The sequence below is a fragment of the Vidua chalybeata genome, chromosome 2 (assembly GCF_026979565.1).
Source record: "Vidua chalybeata isolate OUT-0048 chromosome 2, bVidCha1 merged haplotype, whole genome shotgun sequence".
In the NCBI taxonomy this organism is placed as follows: Eukaryota; Metazoa; Chordata; class Aves; order Passeriformes; family Viduidae; genus Vidua; species Vidua chalybeata.
The window spans coordinates 66,430,130-66,447,290 of NC_071531.1; the positions used below are offsets into that span (position 1 = coordinate 66,430,130).

Sequence of the window (17,161 nt, forward strand, 5' to 3'; positions counted from 1 at the left end):
GATAGGCTCCATCACATCTGGACTACATCCCCCGGCAGCCTGCGCGCCATCCCGCCGGCCTTCCCCTACCTGTGGTGTGCAGGTGGGCGCGGTGGCTGCTGGGGCTGGTAGTCCCTGGGAGAGGGAGGGAAGGGAAGGGCAGGGCGTTCCGGCCGGTCGGGCGGGGTACGGAGCCATGGACAAGCTGAAGCGGGTGCTGAGCGGCCGCGATGCGGAGGAGCCGAGCGGCCTGGCCGAGGTAGCGCTGTCGCCCCGCTGCCGGGCGGGGGGACCCGGCCGCCCATCCCCGGTGTGCTCGTCGCCGGTGGCGTGGGCGGGCGGTCCCGCGTGGGCTCCGCCAGCGCTGCCCCCGCGGTTCCCGGTACCGCGGCATGGCCGCTTCCCGCGGGACACTCGGGAGGGTGTCTGAACGGGACACGGCGCGGCAGCGCCTGAGAGGAAGTTTTCGCGCTCGGTAGGACGCAAGAGGTACAAGTAAACAAGTGTCGCTTTTGTTTTTCTCCTCATTTCCAGGTTATCGATGCGACTTCCTTAGGTTGGGGCACCCGAGTGAAAGGTTTCATTGCGTGTTTTGCGATCGGATGCCTGTGCTCGATCTTGGTAAGGACTTTTTGCCAGATCTCTCCAGTATTTGAGTTTCGGGAGCCCACATAATTACAGCCTCCCTCTGTGCTGCTGCTTGATTTTCCCGGTTTGACTCGGTTCCAGTTAGATGCAATACACTGACTCTTAACAAGAATACCAGTAAATGCGATTTACTTTCCCTATACGTGATTTTACAGTTTGGCTTGAAGTTTTCTTAAGATTTCTTTTGTGACGTGACACTTCTTGGATATATATATATTTGTTTTGATTTAAAAACTGTTAATTTCTCCCCACCCCCTTTCTCTAAATGTTGCTTTTTAGGGTAGTTGTCTGCTATGGATACCAAAGAAAGGGCTGGTACTCTTTGCAGTGTTTTATACCCTGGGGAATATTGCATCCATTGGGAGGTAACGATCTTTATATATCATTTCCCTAATACAGATGAGAAACAAAAGCAGAATGATAGTGCATGAGTGGTAAAAGCTGTTGCATTTGCGAGAGAAGATTTGCTTTGATAGATAATTTTCTTGTTGAATTCTACAGAACAGCATTTCCCTGGTAGTGCCCTGAAATGGTAAAGAAAATTTTAGTTTTGTTTATTGTTACTAGTAATGCATTCAAGGTAAAAGTTGCTCATCGGTAAACAGGAATCACACTCATGCTGTGAACACTGAGGTGCTTTGATTTTGTTGGTTCCTCCTCCCCCAGATAAAAATAATTCTTTGCCATTTTGCATTTGGAAGTGCTCTGTATGTTTTGGTGATTATGTTTGGGGCAGTCTGTCTGTCAGGGCAAGCATATGTAGTAAGATTTCATGGCCATCTAGGTTCCTGAAGCAAAGCCCTGCATACTCTGTGACAGGCCCAGCTTTCTGTGATTGTGGAAACTTAGTGTGATGCAAGAAAGCATAAATAATGCTTCCAATGGAATTGGAAGTAATATGCTAATGAGGCAGAATAATCTAGTATATGAGGCAGAAATATCACTTTAGATAAAACTTTCACTTTGTTATAATTCATCCAGTATCTATCACCAGGCCCTAAATGAGGCTGTAGATCTGGTAAGGGATCAGAGAATGGATCCAGGCATGAAAACAGCCTTTGATGTAGAGGAATTGGGCTGGATTACCTGGCAATCCACACAGAGCCTCTGTGGATGGTGTTCTTGAAAAGCAGATTTAAAAAGAATTTTTGAAAAGCAGGTTAGAAAAGCATCTGTCAGGGATGATCTGATTGGAGCTGACCTTGGCCTGAGCTTCTAACTTGATAGTTCTGCTCTGCTTCTGTTAATTTTAATGGAACAAGTGTGAATAAAATAGTAAATACCTTGCACAAAGAAAAGGAGGAATGGATTTTTCTCATTGTATAATCCATTTCTTTTGTTATGCTGCACTGATTGCCATAACAACACAGTGTACTGATGCCCTTATGGCAGCAGACAGTCTAATCTTACCGAGTTTCACTTTTGCCTTTCTCATTTCCGTGTTCATCTCGATTTGTTTTTCACAGCACCATGTTTCTTATGGGACCAATGAAACAATTGAAGCGGATGTTTGAGCCCACACGTTTGATTGCTACTATTGTTATGCTAGTAAGTATCTAGGGAGTCACTTTGAACTCATACAAACCTGGCAGCAATTTTCATTCGAGCCAACTGTGGCTCAGGATGTGTCTGGAGGTGGTTTTTTGGTTCGTGTTTTTTTGTCTTTTCTTAAAATGTCAAACACTGCACATGTGCTGCAGTGGAAAGGTAAGTGTGGCACCAGAAAAGCACCTCTCTGGTAGGCAAGACTGAGCTGAAGCCAGCTTATTTTGCTAAATGAGCATTAAGGGTCTGTGGCTGGTGTGTGTGAACCATGCATGTGCTTTTTTAGGGTGCTTGAGGTCACATCATATTTATGTGTTGCCTAAGAAGTGAATGATGGGAAACTATGTTTTTTAAAGTTGTCCTATGGATGTTGCTAGATATTTTATTTTGCATAATTTTGTCTTCTTATATTCTGTCTGATTGCCTTGAAGGAGCTGTGTAGGTATTTCTACCTTGATAAAATCATGTCTTCATGACAATGCAACTGGGGAAACTGTGCCTTGGTCACCTTGCATTAGGGATCATCCCAGCTGGCTGATAGCTTCAGGTTTTGAAACTTGTATGATAGAATGAAATTGCAGATTCAACATTCAGTGGAGTCACCCTTGGAATTGTTTTATTTTCAGAAGATGGAAATTATAGCAAACCTTGTGTTGTGTGTGTTTCTATGTGTGAAAGTTGCTGATAAGTTTCAGACTGACTATTCTTTAAAGTACACAGGTTTTTTTGTCTCTGCAACTTTCCTGTTTGCTTCTGGCAAGTCAAAAAGTTGAAAGGTGCTTCAACTTGCGTGAAACTCCCATTTTCAGTCTGAATGTCCTCAGAGTGCTTGCTTGTATCAGCACTTCCCAATTTCTCTTGACACATCCTGAGATGCTGCAGAGCTTGCGAAATTGACTGTGTATGCTTGCAGATCTAAGCAAGAAGCTACTGTGTGGTGTATGTGTGTGTGCTTTGTATGCATTCAGGATGCCTGGAGTCAGGAGAATTCCTGGAATGTTGTTCACTGGGATAAAGCCAGTCATTAGATGTATGATGCAGTATTTGGACCAATATAAAAATCACCACCTTAAAACTAATGGAAGAACTGCATTTGTTGTCAGTACTGGTTGAGCTCAAGTGTATGATTTCATTGGCAATGCATGTCTGAATATGCAGTACTTTATGGGGCTTTTTTTCCATTCTAGCAGAAAGATGCACATTATCATCTCTAGTAGCACAATGGTGCATGTGTATCTAAAGGCTGTTGGATGCTGATGAAGGGAGATGAATTATCAGCATCTATCATAGATAAATGAGCTGTCATAAATTGAAAATGAAAACTAATAGGAGGCTTCTGTTAAAACTGAAGATTAAAGCAGAAAATTATCCTACTACCCCCCAAGATTTTACCTGTAGTAAAGAAAGACACAGTGCAACTCTGAAAACAGAAAAAGTGCTGGTTTGAATGACTGTGCCTTACTTCAATATATACACAGGAGAGCTACTAAGCAATAGCCCAAAATTCTTGAAAGTGTAGCATGGTTTTAATTGGTGAGCTTTTAAGTAATGACATAACTTCAATGCCGTGGTAGCCATGTAATCAGGAACTGTGCAGAAGCAGAAAGACTAAGAGTGGTAAGTGAAAAGTATTTGAAAAGTCTTACTTATGTGAAATGATGAAATATGGTGTGTGCCTGTGACACCACGAAGTGTGTGGGATGGAGTAGGGACCTGCAAAAGAGCTGCAAGAACCTCTTCCTCTTGCTCCTTTGCAGCCATGAAATTATTTTCTGGAGATACCAGGCTGATATTTCCTGATTGCTTCAATTCACTTCAAAAATGTAATAGCGAGAGCACTTTAAATACAAGGAACTTTTAAATACGAGGAACTTCTATGATGCAGAATTGAATAAAACTGTGAAATTATGTAATTAATTTCTGTCTCTGTGAAGGTCCCCATTACAGTGTTGCAATATTTATAGAAACTGGAGTTGTTTCTATTTTTAATTAAAATTTGTTTTCTTCTAGTTGTGTCTCATACTAACATTATGTTCCGCTTTCTGGGTGAGTACTGAAGTCCTGTATGTATATATAACTGGAGTTAATGTAACTGGAGTGTATTTTAAAAGTAAGATTCTTACACTGTTGTCTCTGCTGTGTTTCTTCCCCGCTCCCCTCTCCTCTCCCCTCCAGTGGCGTAAGGCAGGACTCGCGCTGCTTTTCTGCATCTTACAGTTTTTTGCCATGGCATGGTGAGTGATTTCCTCCCTACACACTACACTTTATGTTGCACCTGACACCAGTAGCTGAATTGTGAGTGGATTTTGATGTAGAGTTAGGTGGAAGGTAAATTTTTTCCTTGTCAATCCCTTAGATTCAAGACAATGCATCAGTGAGGAGCTGACCTGTTCCCACTTCTTGGTCTCTCACACCACTATAGAGGCTGTGGAGACAGAGCTCAGGGCTCCATTCTAGAGGAAATTAATTCCTTTGATTTCTCTGAGCTTGAACTGAGCTTGTTTTTTTTCTTTTCCTTTTAAATCAATTTATTGCCTACTATCTGGTATTCCTCTCCGTTCAGACACCCAGTTTGCCAATCAAAGTGTCAGTGTTCTTCATGTTAACATATGATCTGTGCAAAGTCACCTAAGGAGTGCACAAACTGATATAGACACCTAGCCAGCCCTCAACTCTAACCTTACCTACCTGTAGGTTTTGGAGCATAAAGAATACTGGATGCAGGAGAGCTGTGTTTAAAATGCTTTCACAACATCCCCCTCTATTTTGCCATGGTGTTTCATACCCTGGCTGGGCTAAGATGGCTTGCAAAGACACTCCTTCCTGTTACTCACAAGCTCAAAGCTTCATTTTGGTTATGTAACATGCAGTTTAGAATATCAGAGGGGTTGTTCATATTTGTGATTCTAATAAAATCTGACATGAAAAGTAACTTCCAAAATCTTTCTTCTTAGGTACAGCATTTCCTTCATACCATATGCAAGGTAAATTTCCCTACTCTCTTACTCTGTGTCATTTTGAGGTTTAATCATACAGAGGATTAGCTTAGAGAAGCATTGTCATGTGTGGCTTTAGAAGGTTTCCATGGTGCTGGAAATACAACAAGCGTCTTCTCTAGTGGGAGAACACAAATGGAGAAAATGAGAGGGCTTCCCACAGAAATATGTAAGCCTGCTGACCAAATACTGAGCATAACGCTTGCCTTTGGAATGCCTGAATGCCAGTCCAAACTGCTACTAGACAAGTGTATTCTTCTGTGTCCTCTTTATCCTGTTCTCCCCCATAAGCACTGTTCTGTGTGAGCACAGAGTTGTGTCTCCTGCCTCACCGTTCTGCAGTGCCCTGCCGTGGTGCAGCCTTGCAGATGTCACTTCTGCAGCAAGTGGGCACTGAGCAGACTTGCTTGTCTCTAAGGCATTTGTGTAGTCATGCAAATCATGTTAATGCAATGAATACATGGTCAGCTGATCTCTACAGTCCTCAGTGTCAGTGGGATAGCAGCATGCAATGACTCTTACCAAATAATGTAACTGAGGTGGCTCTGATTCTCTTGTGTTTTTTCTTTCTCCGGCCTGTAGGGATGCTGTGAAGAAATGTGTTTCAGTCTGTCTGTCCTAACAGGAATACTGAATGCCTCACAAAGTTCTAGGAAGTTCTGGGTAGAACTGTGTTTGGATCACTGTGTTGTGTAGTTTCCTACTTCTGTCGAACACGTGCCTTTCAGCTGCTTATCATAAGCTGCTTGTGTTACACCGGGCATCTGCAGTTGGCTTGGGTTTGTAAGCAATGGTGTTTGTGGGACAGGGGGCTTGTGATCAAATTAAATTCAGTCTGGCAGTAGAACTGGGCAGAGGTCCACAATTTGTTATGGTGATTCTTGCATAAATGCATGCATTTGGTTTAGCAAAAGTTTCAAAGTAATGAGTGAAGTCTATAAAGTGAAGACCTTGGCTCTGATGGGACTGTGCCAGTTCTAGAGTTGAAAACTGCTTACCAACAACTTGGGATTTTTTAAAATAGCCTTAATCTTTGCATTGTTTGTCTTGGATAATGGAATATTGGTATTCTTTCTTTTCCTGTCTCTCTTGCAAAATTTTAGGCTTTTGAAACTTCTAAAAGATGTAATTTGAAAAGCAAATACGGTTGTGGACTAACCTTGAAATGTTTGCAACTTTAATGAAATATTTAATTCTCACTCCAGACTGTCAGTCTTTCCTTAAAGTACATGAAGGGGACATTTTCATCTGAAAAATCTTGTTCCTGTTGGAAAAGCACTTGTGAAATAAGGTCCATTGATGTTTTCAGCTACCATGAACTTGAGGTCTTTTCTTTGCTCATGATTGCAAGGTAGGAAGCTGACATTTTTCACATGAAGTGAGGTGTTTCTCTTCTCCTCCAGCTGTAGCATAAGAGCAATGCAAAGGGCATAGTAGGCAAGCAATAAAAGAATTTATGTATGTCCTTCCTCAAAGGACAAGCTGTCATGAGGTAGAAGTGGGCTGTTGTTTTTAAGCAGCCTGGGTCAGGGAGAAGACATTTTCTTCTGAACTTGTAAATAAGTTAAAACTCCAACATTTTTCTTTGTTTCTTTGTAAGTGGAATCAGTTTTCTTTCTGCTAAAATTCTTGCACACACCAGTGAACTTCTCTGCCTGGAGGAGAAAGCACAAAATTCTGTTGCCTGTGGTAGCAAGGAAAGCGTGAAACAATCCTGCTGCCAGCTCCAAACAAGTGCTGAGCAGTCTGTATCCAAATTCCAGGGCTACTCTGTGTTCTCTTTATCTTCTGAGCTACGTATAATCATTTACTCCCACAGCATTGCAGTGGTCAGTTTAATATCTGAGCACAGATTCCTGCTTCTCCTGTGTGAGATAGTGTTTAACTGCTTTCCCCTTTCCTCTTACCAAACTGTCTTGCTGAAGCCAGTGTTTAAGATGATGGTTTTCTAGTGCACTCTTGTGGGAACTGAGGCATCTCTTCCTCAATCTACCAAGAGTTTAGTTGTTTAAGAGCATTGTGTTTGTATGCCAAGTGTATCCCGGACTTGTTCTACAAAGACTTAAATGTAGGAAAAATCTGGATCTACTTGGCTGTGAAGTAGAAGCTCACAGTGAAGGCAAATAGTTCTGTGAAAGTGTCTAAGAAATTAATTAATCTAAAATCTTAAATTTAAGTGTCCTTCTGATAATTTATAAAGCTCACTACCACCCACCTGTAAGGATCCTCTAAAAAAAAATTTAAAGATTCCCTTTTGCAGATGGTATGAAAGGGAGATTTTGACAAGTGTTCTGTGGATTCCAGGTGGCCAGAATTACTGTTCAAAGGCATTTGAATGGAAAGATGGCATTGATGTTGGGATGAAACAATGATGCAGATTCAAGTACTGCGTCCTGGAGCTTTTTTTACCTCCCAGTATTTAGAAGTTAGTGTAGAAATAAGTATGTTGAGTATTACTTTTCTTGAAAAGATGATTTGGTTAAATTCCCAAGAGAGACTGGGAATTAAAGAAAACTGATCCTTGTTTTCCCTGGCTGATCTAAGACAAGTGTCTTAGATCTTAAAGTGACAAGTGTCAATATCTTAAACTGATGTAAGTCTTTTTTTATCAGGGATTAAGTTCAAAACCTAATTTACATCTGTCAAAGGACCTATGCCAGTCTTTTCTTAGGACTTTGACAATGTTTACAGAATTCCTTTGTATAAGGGAAATTGAAATGCAACCCTAATGCCTTTTACATTCCAATATTCCTTTAATTGTGGCATCTCTGAATATCCCTGGGAGAAGCTACAAGCTTTCTCCTTCCCCTCTCCAGCTAAGTTACATTAACTCCGATCATCATTCCAGGTTCAGCAGCCATGATAACAGAATTTGCCTTTTGTGATTCTTTTTTTGATTACTTCAGATGAGGAAGAGTACATACCTTTTGCTTATTATTCCTTGGCTAGCTTGGGCAGGGTTCTGGTAGCCTGACTCTCTGGCAGTTCTTCTGGAAGAACAGTACAATTGGGTATGGTGAATATTAGTTTTTCAATGTGCACTAGTTCTAGCTAACTAGAACCTTTTAGCTGGCCCTTGTGAACACAGCCAAGTAGGAAGTTTATGAAAATACCAGTAGATAGTACATAAATGGATTTTTGTCCTTTCCTCCTCTCAGTTTAAAACTGTAATTCCAGCTTCACAGCCTTTTATTCAGGAAGAGAGAAGAACAAATCTTCTTTTGACTGCACAGCACATGAGGCTAAGCAATTGTGCCCTTACAGGAAGGGAACTCAAGGGAAGATGGCAAGGACACAAGGATCACAAGAGTGCCACTGGGGTTTATGTTGCCCTTTGGTGTTGTATTCTGTTCCTGGGGACATCAGACAGTAGGAGAGACTTGCCATATTCTTGCCAATATGTGAAACATACTCAGGGTTTGTTGCTTCATCTACAAGTAGTTTTTATTTAAAATAGCTCTCCCAGAACAAAACTCTTTAGATTCTTACTCACTTTTAAATAGTTGTAGTGAGGCTGTTGACAAGTTTATTAGTAAAAGAAATTTCCACTTCACTGCAATACTTTATTTTATTTGATTGTTACATAGCTGGGGAGTAGACTATATGAATATTCCTTCTTGAGTAGTTTTCAATCTGAATTAGATTATATCATTATACCTTTTTTTTGGTCATTAACCTACTTTGTGTTACATTTTGATATCATCAGCTTTGGTTATCTGCTTGGCAGGAAGCATGGTGGGTATTTCTGAAGCTTTCCATCTCACTGTCCTTGAGGGTAGGAATGCTTGTTGTGTGTGCTCTACTGCAAATAAAGAGTTTATGGTTGGAATCACAAAGCTCCTTCCTTCCCAAAGTCCTTGCTCAGTTGCCTACAACACTAAACTCAAAGCTGACTTCCCTAAGGAAACTTTTTCATGTTGGGTGCCCATCTCAGTAGGATTTGGTGTTCTAACAGAAAGTGCTTTTTGCTCAGCCTGTTGGCCAATTTGCCCACCTTTTTTCACTTTTTGCTGTACGGATAACATAACCTCAACCAAGCAGCCTTAGTGTACAGTTCTAGCAGGGAATTTGTATATCCTGGATCAGCTGACTTTCCAGCTATATTAGAGATGGAAATAGGAAGGGTGGTAGTCTTCTGTTCCCAAAGTACTGAGAGTCTATACATTGAAATGTGGTAATTTTTTTTTTTTTTACTACTTCAATATTTTGCTCTGTTTCATGTGGTGAGGTCCATTATGAATGCTGGTACTATCTGAAATGGTTCAACACTGATGATGTGAACAATTTCATCTTATTTAGTATTTATAGTAATAAGATTATTCATGAGCTGTTACAAAAACCAAGGAGGAATTTTCTGCCACAAGTTGAAATTCTTTTCAGAAACCATGTTTTTAAAAAGAAAGTGTGTTGGGCTCTATGTGTGCCTCAGACTTCCTGAGAACAGCTCTTCCTTCAGTTTGGTACTTAATAATGTTCATAAAAGTGAGATCACTGTGCTATTGTAAATGGAGGAGGAGGAGGATGTTTAAACACATTTGTCTTAAATACTGATGTTTACAACCATAGCAAATACTGGCCATTTTGGAGGGAAAGCGCACAAATGGTTTATTGACTTAAAACCATGTGCCTCGCTGTAATGTGACTAAATTTTTTACCAGCTGTGGAATTGTTTTGTAAAATAAAAACCAAACTCAGAAATTCTCTGCAATGTTTTATACTGTTACTGATTGTGTTTACTGCTGTGCTTTTTCTGTGTATTTACACTGTCTGATTTCTACTTTGATAAACATCTTTTTTTCTAACTTACAACTTTCTCTGTAATGAAGTGAAACCCTTACAAGTGCTGTTTATTTCCTTCAATAAAGTTATCACTGTATTAAATTAATTGTTCTTACCATCAATATTCTTAATGTTCTTATGGGTTTTTAAACAATGCTGATTCTCCTGATTATGCTGAAATTGCTGTGGGTAGTTTGTTTCCTTTTGTTCGTGTGCTTGGTTTTTTAAAATTACTGCCCTGTCCTCACTTCCTTTGCTGTGCACACAACTTGTATTACTGGGGGGAGTTTTTGTGTCACCAATGTTTTGCAGCAGCTTCATCCAGTAGTTGCAGGCACCTAGACAACTGGTTATCAAAAGTGGAGTTGTTAAGGTGAGGATGATATTTTTATTACTTATTATTTATTGACCTCAAGAGTCAACCTAGGTATGCCAACAAGCTATCCTTAGTCCATGCTACAGAGGAAATAATGTCTGGTGATATTCTGTCAGCAAAGACAACAGAAAGCAACATGCTTCTGAAATAAATATGCTCTGAGTGCTGATGTACAGTCAATAAAATGTAAATGAAGTAAATTATCAATGTTTTATGAAGTTGCGTTAAAAATAATTAGAGGCAATTATTTTATTTTTCTTAGCTTTCAAAGAGCTGGTCGGTTTAAGTGTGTGCCTACTATGCATCCGAAGACCTGACATGGTTTAATTTTCTTCGGCAGTGTATCAAGACTGTGTATTCATTAGGCTGTTCAGGGTATGTTAGACTTTCTCCTAACTGACAGGCAGGTGGGTTTTTTCCCTGTCTGCAAGGGTGGTGGTGAGACTTGCGTGCTGTGGGCGACCGTGTTAAGTTTTCAATTATCATTTTTTCTTGTTTTTTTTTGATTGTTCTTCTAAGCAAGCTCTGTCTCACAGCTGACTGAACTGAAATTTCTGTCCTATAGGAAATTCCAAAGTTGTTGGAATACAAGCAGCAGCCTGTCTTCTGTAGTACAGAAACCTAAGGGTTTGCATTTTATCTTTTTGAAAATATTAGAGTGTCCCAGGAATGTCAGGAAAGCTGGATACATCTGTCATATCAAGGCAATTGTGATTCCTGAAAGGGCAATAAATCCTTTCCGTGTCTAATAGCTTAGAGGTATTTTGCTTGCCTAACTCAATCTCCTGCATAACAACAAAGCTGTTGAACTTTGCCACTTCATTCTCATGCTGAGATCTTAATACTTGAATGATTAAAAAAAAAAAAGTGAAATCTTCATTTGAAATCCCTAAACAATGATCAGCTGCCCAAAAGCGCATTCTGTTGATTCATGAATTTGCACCTTAGAAATGCTCTGAAAGGGTTTTTCAGTTCTGCTACAGCATCTACTTCCTGAATACCATTACCTTGCAAAGTCAACAGCATTCAAATTCAGCGACAAGGCTCTTGGAAAGCTGCTGTAATGTCAGCCCCTTTCACTTCTTATTCCTCAAGGTCTGATTTGCAAGAAAAGGTACTTCATGGATGTGAGCCATTCAAAGGTGAGGCTTGATAGTTATTTCCATCCCTTGCTTGTACCTTTCCTGTTGAGCTCAGTTTTGGTTGCAATACTTGTGGGGGTACAGGCTTGTAACTGCCCAGCCATGAAGTGCTGGAGATTGCTAAAGGGGAAAAAATTCTGGTTTTCTCACTTTTCAGAAGAAAGCTGCTGGTGAATTAGAGATGGAATAGTCTATCTAAGCTGCCAATCTTTGGGATTGCTATTTTAAGTTAGCCTGGTTGAAACCCTTTTAAGTTTCTCATGTTCCCTTGTGGCATCTCTAAGAGAAGCTATTCCCGAGAATTCATGCTTCAAAACCTCTGTGGGAATAATTGTGGAGTAACATGGGTATAGTGTAAAAATGGTACAATGAAAGTGTCACCTGGTCAGCATGATTTTATTGCAGATTTGAGGGGCTGTCATGCCCTAAAAGCTGGGGAAGTACTGGGAGCTGGAGGCACATAATGACAGGACAAGGGTGAACAGCTTTATACTGGAAGAGGGGAGGTTTAGATTAAGGATTAGGAAGAAATCCTTTACTGTGAGAGAAGTGAGGCACAGGAACAGATTGCCCGAGATGCTCGTGATGCCCCATCCCTGGAAGTGTTCAAGGCCAGGCTGGATGGGAATCTGAGCAACCTGGTCTGGTGGAAAGTGTCCCTGCCCATTGCAGGGGGGCTGGAACGAGATATCTTTGAAGTCCTTACCAACCCAAACCATTCTGTGATGCAATATGTGGTGTGAAAAGAAAATATTTTAAGATGGGCTTGTGCTCCTGTGATTTCTTTGTGTGTAACAGGATGTGTCAGGCTCATTGCTTTTGACAGAATCAACTGCTTCAACGGAGTTATAGTTGCAACTTGTTAATCCTCATCATTAGCAGAAAGCTTTAACTGACACATCCAAGTCAAAAGTGCATGTTTGGTTTGCCCAATAAACATTGAATGTGTTACTTTCGTTCTGAAATGTTGTTAAGTAGAACTTAAAGCTTTGCTTAGAATCTCTTACTTTTAAAATTATTTTCTGATCTTAAAGATGCAAACAGAAATAGTTTTTTTCCTCTAGGTGGTAATTCATGTCTGAAGACATCACTGAAGATCTTAACGTAAAAAAAACAACAAATTAGGGAAAATTATAATTATTGTTTAAAACAAATTACAATTATCACCAGCCTGACTACATATATTTGATTTGCCGTCTATGTTTTGGTGAGGAGGCTACAGGGTTGGTGTCACCCTGTTCTTTTAAAAGTTTTAAAGTTCTTTTAAAAGTTTTCTATGCCTTCTGATGTTTACATATTTCTACTGGAGTTTCTCACATGCTGTTCATGTAAATAATGATTGTTTTGCATTCTTCTTTGTGGGAGGAGAGAATTGATGGACTGTTGGTTTGACCAGTGTGGTTGGAGAGGTGGCAATTTCATCCTCCAATCCACTGTCACTTTTGGAATTCTATATGTTGCGAGGTCAGAAATAAAATTGGGCTCCTTTTGTTCTTTTGCATCTTAGAGTGAGTGTGTGAATTATTTCGTGTCGTAGTGCGACAGGTGGGCTTCCCTGGGAAGCTGCCAGAAGCTTCCCATGCATTGATAGAGCCAAGACCAGCTGGTTCCAAGATGAACCCTCTGCTGGCCCAGGCTGAGCCTACCAGCAACAGTGGCAGCGCCTCTGGGGTAACGTATTTGAGGAGAAACAACCCTTGCACTAACACAACCAAAGAGATGGGAGAGAATTTGTGAGAGAAAAAGCCCTGCAGACACCAAGGGCAGTGGAGAAGAGGGGGCAGGAGGTGCTCCAGGTACCAGAGCAGAGATTCCCCTGCAGCCCATGGTGCTGACCATGGTGAGGCTGCTGTGCCTCCACTGCCCATGGAGATCCATGGGGATGCAGAGACCCACCTGCCAGAGCAGCTGGATGCCCATAGGAGGCTGTGATTTGTGGGAAGCTCAAGCTGGAGCAGACTCCTGGACAGAGCAGGTTTGCTGGCAGGACTTGTGACCCTGCAGAGGACCCACACTGCAGCAGCCTGTTCCTGAAAGATTGCACCCAATGGAAGTGACCCATACTAGAGCACTATGTGAAAAACTGAAGGCTGTGGGAAGAACTGATGGAGAAGTTCATGGAGGACTGTTTTCCATAGGAGGAATCCTATGCTGGAGCAGGGGAAGAGTGTGAAGAGCTCTCAGAAGGTCACTGGCAGGGAGGGAGAAGAGAAAACCAGGGGGAAACTTAGGCCTGGGAATAAATGAGGGGTGGAGGAAAGGTGTTTTAACATTTGGTTTTATTTCTTATTAGCTTACTCAGTTTTGATTGGTAATAAATTATATTAATTTCCCCAAGTCAAGACTGCTTTGCCCATGATGGCAACTGGTGAGTGATCTCTCCCTGTCCGTATCTCAACCCATGAGCCTTTTGTAATATTTTCTCTGTCCCTGCTGAGGAGGGAAGAGAATGGAAGAGACAGAGCAGTATCCATCCTTTGGCAAGTACCCAGCACCCATCCAGGGTCAACCCATCACACTACATTAGGTTTTTCCTTTGGGTTTGTTTTTCTTTCTTCCTTCTCTTTTTAAAAAGCAGAAAGATTGTTGTGGAAAGACTTCCCTGCTCTCTGGGCTCAGAATTAACCTCAGTATAATCTCAGTTATAACACCAGACAGGGAGGTACCACTCAAACACGCTGCCTGCCTTTCTGCTAAAAACATACCCGGGGGAAGTTATTGAAACTGTGCCCTCACCCTGACATTAATGAAAAGGCTAATCTTCTTTAAGTCTCCTCTAGCCTAGCAATCTCTTAAGGGGCTGGACACATGATTAAAAAACAGAAGGAAAGCAGCTGTCTTTTTATCCTTTTTCAATTATTCTGTGGTAGTTGGTAGGTGTTGATTTCCTGGGAGTGTCATGGTGATGGAGGTTACATTTCCCTGTGTTGTTGGGACTCAGTGTTCAGAGGGGGGTTAGTTGAATGCTGTAGTGGGAGCTTTGGAGATGGAAAGAGTGAGTCTTATTTTCTGCAATTTCATCTGATGATGAAGTGCTGTCTTTTCTTTGGAAACATGCAGCTAAAGGCCAAAAAACAGCTATCCAATGTCAAGGCAAGAAAGGCCTCTTTAATTACCTTTTTTCTTGTTTGCTTTCCTCCCCCCCCCCGCCTCCCCTGCTCCTTTCTGTGTACCTCACCAGCTGGTGGCCAGGGGCATTTAAGAACAAGCTTAATTAGAAAGTCAAAAATAACCCCTTGCTTTTTCCTGCTGAAACTTGGTGAGTGAAGTCCAATAAGAATTGCAGGATTGTTCTGATTGTTCTTTCACTGCTCTCCCCAGTCCTCATTGCTTCATTTAAAATGTGAGTTACTAAATTCTTATTAGTGAATTGGAGATGATTGTGAGTGTTGTGCTTGCATTCTGAGCTAGTTCTGCCTGTCTATGATCCACAAGGAGTCTGATCCCTGCTTGGAAGTGCCCAGCTCTCCCAGCTGGGTTTCAGGGAAAGCTTTCAAATTTGCAGGTTTCGTAGGGGCATTTTCTGTTCCTTCTTCCACCCCTACTGATTTGCTTGTCCAATTAAATGGGTGATAAGTGCAAGAAGGGCAATAAACAGTCCCCACCTTGCAGTGGCACTGGCTGTCAGTCACCAGGATCATCTACTGTGCTCCTCTGTAAGTCCAGCTACCTTTTCTTCAAATGTCAGGTTCAGGGAAATTTAAATTCCAGCCCAAGAAATAACCCACATCTGAGAATGGATTGATCTCTGTGTCCTGGCGATACCTACAGCTAGTGACATCAATCTGTTTGGGCCTCTGTTGTAGCACTTGTAGACATGGAAAAATTAATCTTGCAAGAAAGTAGGAGAAAGAAGGGTTGTTTGGAAAGCATTCCAAGTTTTTATTTAGGTGAATGGAGGGACAAAACATTAGAGGATGTCTCTCACTTCTCCTAAAACAGGCTAATTATTCAAAGTAAATTTCCACAGGTAATATTTTTGTTAAATGAAAAGCCAACAATAAACAAATAACTGTGAGTCTGAATCTGTCTGGTTTCTGTTCTGCAGCCCTCTCCCATGGCAGCTGTGTGACACAGAGGCAGTGCACAATGCAAAGAAGTCTCATTCATGGAATCTGGAAGTGTATTTTAAAGTAAAATCTCAGGCCCAAGTACATTCAGCTGGTCATGTGCTTGCATACATGTAAACTTATTATTTCTTTGATTAATTCTTTTAGGTTGGAAAAATATGTCAGTGGTGAACTGACTGCTACATCCAACACAAATTGCACTTAGGCTGAACTCTTAGAGCTGAAACAACCTTCCCCATGCTGAAAATAGTACTTGGGCTGTTCCCACTAACCAACCAGAGGTAACTACTCTCATTTTGGAAAAAGTTGTGGTTTCAGGTGTCCTGAGCTATGGTAACATTGTTACTAAAATTCAAAAACCATGTGAAAGTCAGGTATTTTAAGTTGTTAGATTTGTGGTTTTTTTTTTCCTCTGGACACTAGACTTTCAAGAATCAGACACCTTGTATGAGTGATAACCATAAGCACACAAGTGTTATCCACTTCTGGGATCTGAAAGTTCAGTTTATTCCTGTTCAGCATACAAGTTTAAGTATGATACTCCAAAGTTAAAACATTCGTGCTTCTCCCTTAGGGATGCTAGCTGTAAAAAAATCCAGTCTTATTGATGAAAAACTCTTGTCCCAACCCATTACTGGAATAGGTCCATTATCCATTCCTTTCATACACCCCTCCTTCTCCACAGCTCAGTCCCAGGAGTGCTTTGGGCAAGCAGTGCACTCCAAGCAGGACCTTCCTTTCTTTTGCTTTGTGGCAGCCTCCATTTCCAATCCATTTTTGCTGAGCATATTCTTTACCTAGAGTGACGTACCAGTGTCTGCTGGTGAGAGACTTTCACTTCCTCATTTGGAAACCCTTCCACCAATGTGAACTGTTGTTGCTTTTTCACGTGCTTTTGGTTTCCTTTAAGTTCTAAGCATCTTGAGGAACGTAGATGGGATCTGATTTTTTGAGGCTCTAATCCAGTATCACTCCACCTGAAGCCCTGCAGGAGAGATGGGCAGTGAGTACTTCTGAAAGCCAGGCTGCTTCTCTTTTTATTTGTCTATAGAAAGAACCATGTGTAACTACTGGAATATTATTACTTTTATGAGCTGTTGTCTCTTTACCTGCCTTGATTTTGAATATCCCAATTTCTGAGCAACTATATCTAAAAAGGCTGTATGGAAATAGGGTTTCAGCTAAAAAAAAAAAAAATCCCAAAGTAACATGTCCCTGTTTTAGCAGTTCCTGAAAACCTGAAGATGTTTAATTAAAATTCATGGCACTTCCACCAGCTCAAATTTCTCTGTTTATTTGCATCTATAGTATAATAAAATTTAAAACTGTCTCATATATTTTCCTATGTACTTTCTATGCCATTTAATCACATGCAGGGAAAAATTACAGCAGTAGCTTCTCTCTCCTCTTTGAGTATTTAGAAAGGGGAACTCAAACATAAACATATTCCATTTATACCAGCATACCTGAGATGCAATTATTTTTCCAAATGCAAAGTGGTACCCTTCCAGGCACCTAAATATCCTATAGATTTTGAAGTACATTCTTTAGTTGTTCAGCAGTGAAAGTGGGCTGTTTATCAACTAGAAGTTGCTATCTGACACCTACTAATGTAACTCACCTGGG

At 41.0% G+C, this 17,161-nt stretch overlaps 1 protein-coding gene across 1 annotated transcript; it reads left to right on the top strand.

Moving 5' to 3' along the window:
* The first annotated feature begins 164 nt into the window (after positions 1-164).
* On the top strand, positions 165-10,053 carry SFT2D2 (SFT2 domain containing 2). Its single transcript, XM_053935751.1, has 8 exons — positions 165-238; positions 514-600; positions 907-992; positions 2,094-2,175; positions 4,183-4,218; positions 4,348-4,406; positions 5,127-5,156; positions 5,751-10,053. The coding sequence occupies exons 1-8, from the start codon at positions 176-178 to the stop codon at positions 5,788-5,790; spliced, it is 483 nt and encodes a 160-aa protein (XP_053791726.1). The 5' UTR covers positions 165-175; the 3' UTR covers positions 5,791-10,053.
* Positions 10,054-17,161: the final 7,108 nt, after the last annotated feature.